The sequence below is a fragment of the Anser brachyrhynchus genome, assembly GCF_964034855.1.
Source record: "Anser brachyrhynchus genome assembly, chromosome: Z".
In the NCBI taxonomy this organism is placed as follows: domain Eukaryota; kingdom Metazoa; phylum Chordata; class Aves; order Anseriformes; family Anatidae; genus Anser; species Anser brachyrhynchus.
In genome coordinates, this window is record NC_137697.1 from 47,175,295 (window position 1) to 47,178,821 (window position 3,527).

Below are 3,527 nucleotides of genomic sequence, written 5' to 3' on the forward strand. Positions count from 1 at the left end.
TGGCTGGGTCACCGGTTGCTCCAGCATGTAGCTTCTAGTCAGCAACAGGCCTCAGTTGCCCCTTCCTTTAGTCACACTCTTGTCTGCCTTTGTGTTCGTTTGTGCTTTTATTTCCCTGATTGGGCGTCCTGAGAAGCTGCACACAGGTGTGCTGTGATCTCGAGGAAGCTCTAGTGTGGGTGCCACCAATACCTGCCTTCCTCATGGGGCTTTCTCTGCCAGTCCTTCCAGAGGCTTCCACACACAGCTGTTACCTTTCATGTTTCCTAGCAATCACCAAAGCCCAGAACCGCTCCCACTGCAAGAGGCTTGAGGAGGTCTCTACTCCACCCCACTGGCTCGGCACATGGTCGGCACTGAAGTTAGACCTGGAGGCTCGGGGTCGTGCTCACTCAGGTCTTGATATCCTCTGAGCCCAGGGGTCCCACAGCCTTGCTGGACAGCCACTCCCTCCAATGCTTAATGATCCTTGTGATTTTGTTTCCCTTATATCCAGCCTGAACCTGTCCAGTTTCACCTGATGCTACTGCCCCCCGCTCTCTCACCAGGCACTGCTGTGAAGAGCCAGGCCCCGTTTCCTTGGTCCCTTCCCCAAAGGCACCAGAGCATGCTGTTAGGTGCCCCTAAACCTCTTCTGAGCCATGCTGAACCAGCCCTGGCTGCACAGAGCTTCCCCACAGGGCCCCTCCAGCTTTGCCGTGTGTCTCCTGCCCGGGACCCTACAAAGGATGCAGTGCCTGGATGAGGCGTGATGGGTGCTGAGCAGAGGGCAGCATCCCCCCTGCTCTCCCCAGTAAGAAAAGACAGACCGGAGAAAATCCCTGGGAGCAAGCAGAGGGCTGACTTCCAGCCAGCAGGGGAGGAAGCAGGGGAGCCCAGAGGGCTGGCCAGCAGTGCTGGAGCGTGAGGAGGACTGGAGGGACTGTGCGCTGCAGCCTCAAAGGCAGGCCCGAGCTTTTATCGAACGGACACTCTTGCTGTATGTGCTTGAAGATGTATGCCGGAGCCAAGGTGACCTGGATGGGGCCCCGGGAAGGCACAGCCAAGGCCCCCCTGACTGGTGGGGAACACCGATGCCAAGGACAAGACAAAAGCTGGGGGGCATGGAGTGGACACGAACATTACAGGAGGCCTCAGAATCTGGGGCCAGAGAGCTGCCGGAGTGAGGATGGCCCATTATGATATCTCCTACGGGTGGCTGCTGGCGTCTCCAAGTGATGGACTGTGATGTCTGTGTGCAATGGATTGTGACTGCGTGGCCCTCACTGCTTATACACAGGCGCAGAGGCCCACCCCGCTGGCTAGAGCCCGCACTCCGGCTGAGCGTTTACGTGAGGTCTGGAGTGAGGAGCAAGGTTGGCCTTGGTGCTGGTGTCGTGCCCTGGGAGTTGCTGCAGCAGCTCTCAGTGCCCTTCCCAGAGCCATCAGAGCTTCTCCCGCGGCCCTGCCTCGTTCGCGCCGTCGGGAGACCCAAGAGGAGCGCTCGCAGCAGCAGAGGTGAGCACTGCAGGGACACCTCCCCCTGGGCAGCTGGAAGGGTTTCCTCCCTGAGGGAGCTGCACAGCTCTTCCAGCAGCCCCCACATCAGCCAATGACCATGGCCTTTTCTCTGCCTTTTGCAGGGTGACACCTGCTGCTGCAGCGCCAGTGAGGAGGAGCAGCCCCTCATCCCCTGCTCCACCCAGCCCACTGCCGCAGCTGGAGAGCATGGCCACGGTGCTGGACAGTCGCTGCCCCATTTGCCTTGACACCTGGGACAACGCCAGCTGTGTGATGCCATGTCTCCACCAGTTTTGCTTCCGATGCATCCAGCAGTGGGTGGACAACAAGCCCGAGTGCCCCCTCTGCAAGAGGAGAGTCAGCTCCATCGTGCACTCGGTGCAGGCCGATGACAGCTTCGAGGAGCTCATCATCCCACCACCTGCAGAGGCACCGCTCATCGCCCAGCAGGCAGAGAGAGTTCCCGGCCGCCCAGCCACGCGCAGACTCCGTCGCCCAGCAGCCTCCCGACCACAGGCTGCAGAACCGGTGCCTACAGCTCCTGTGGGCGGCCTCCACCCCTACATCTGGGCCTCCCTCTTCCGCCTGCACCCAGAGATGCTGCAGCCCCTGCTGCCCTGGCTGTGCCAGGAGCTGGGACAACTCTTGGGGGCTGATGGCAGGGAAGCCTCTGCAGCGCTGAACTTGGTCATCTCCAGCCTGTGCTTCCTTGGCCTCGACCAGGAGGCCCTGACCCTGCTCATACGCACCTCCCTGCAAAGCCACGCACGCAGCTTTGTGCAGCGTCTCATTGCCATCACCGTGCAGCGATGCAGCAGGGAGGCCCACCGCCTGCTGGGCCTGGGGAGCTCCCGTGCTGCTGGGGAACAGGAGGGCAACCCCGCAGCAGCCCCAGGCCCTGCAGCCTCCCCAGCAGGGACTCCTGCCCACAGCCCAGAGCCCTCCGGCAGCCCCAGTGGAACCAACGCGGAGGACCTCCCAGGCACCTCCACTGCTGCCCTTCAAGGGGGTCCCGGCCACCCCCCATCCAGCCTGGTTCCTGTCCCCAGGAATCAAGAAGAGCCCCAGGAGGAGCCACCGGAGGCTGTTGCGGGACCCTCCACAGCACAGCAGAGCAGGGACCATCCACAAAGGGGGCCCCGGCGAGCCCCGAAGAGGAGGGCCCCCACCTCCCAGGCCTCTGCACCGCCATCCAAGAAGAGGCCACCCCGCCGGCAACACTAGGCCAGTGCCCCAGGAGCTGGCAGAAACAGGGCCCGGCCAGCAGACGGGGCACACGCCGGCACCTAGGAGCACTGGAAGGCCCTCAGGAAACAAATGTAGCAAACACAGGAAATAAAGCCAATGAAGCTACGTGAAAAGTCTCCGTGTTGCTCACAACGTATTTGGTGTCGCCATCCCCACCCCTGCTGCCATCTCCTCCTCTTCTTGCTGCTGTGCCCACCACTTCCTCGCGTGCCCGCAGTGAGGTCTGGTGGGATTGGGGCGCGGCGATGCCACGCTTTGCCAGGAGGGCTGGGGTGTTTTTCTCAGCACTTCCTTCCCCAGGTGCCCGGCACCACTGCTGTGCTCCCCCTGAAAGCGCGTGCTCTGCCGCTGCTCCCAGGGAGAGGTTTGGTGCCAGGGAGTGCCCGGGGCCAGCCCGTGCCCATGCCCATCGCCCCAGGCCTGGCCTCCTGCTCAGCGCCCCCTGTGCCCCTGCGCCTCTGGGCTCTGCCCTCCTGCCAGCCTGCCCTGCTGGGCACGGCCTGGCCATGGTGGCGCCCAGATCCCCCGTGCACAGAGTCACGGCCTGGTGCTGCTGCTGGCTGCAGGAAGCCAGGCTGTGCCCTGCCCACACAGGAACCCCGAGCAGGTCAACAGGGGGAAAGGCAGATCTCTGCACTTGGCGAGGAACAGCCCCAGGCACCAGCAGTTGCTGGGGCTGCCCAGCTGGAAAACAGCTTTGCTAAGAAAGTCCTGGGCATTCTGATGGACACCAAGTTGAATGTGAGGCAGCAGTGAGCCCTTGCCAGAGGGAAGGCCTC

At 62.7% G+C, this 3,527-nt stretch overlaps 1 protein-coding gene across 1 annotated transcript; it reads left to right on the plus strand.

Annotated features, from left to right (window-relative positions):
- The first annotated feature begins 1,185 nt into the window (after positions 1–1,185).
- LOC308185966 (uncharacterized protein) lies at positions 1,186–3,256 on the plus strand. Its single transcript, XM_080574726.1, has 2 exons — positions 1,186–1,497; positions 1,623–3,256. The coding sequence occupies exons 1-2, from the start codon at positions 1,241–1,243 to the stop codon at positions 2,722–2,724; spliced, it is 1,359 nt and encodes a 452-aa protein (XP_080430852.1). The 5' UTR covers positions 1,186–1,240; the 3' UTR covers positions 2,725–3,256.
- Positions 3,257–3,527: the final 271 nt, after the last annotated feature.

Excerpts from the sequence above, each read along its gene's own strand:
- LOC308185966 (XM_080574726.1), top strand. The coding sequence starts at position 1,241 with ATGGATTGTGACTGCGTGGCCCTCACTGCTTATACACAGGCGCAGAGG. Across the intron at positions 1,498-1,622 it reads GAGCGCTCGCAGCAGCAGAG|GGTGACACCTGCTGCTGCAG; the intron begins GTGAGCACTGCA and ends TGCCTTTTGCAG.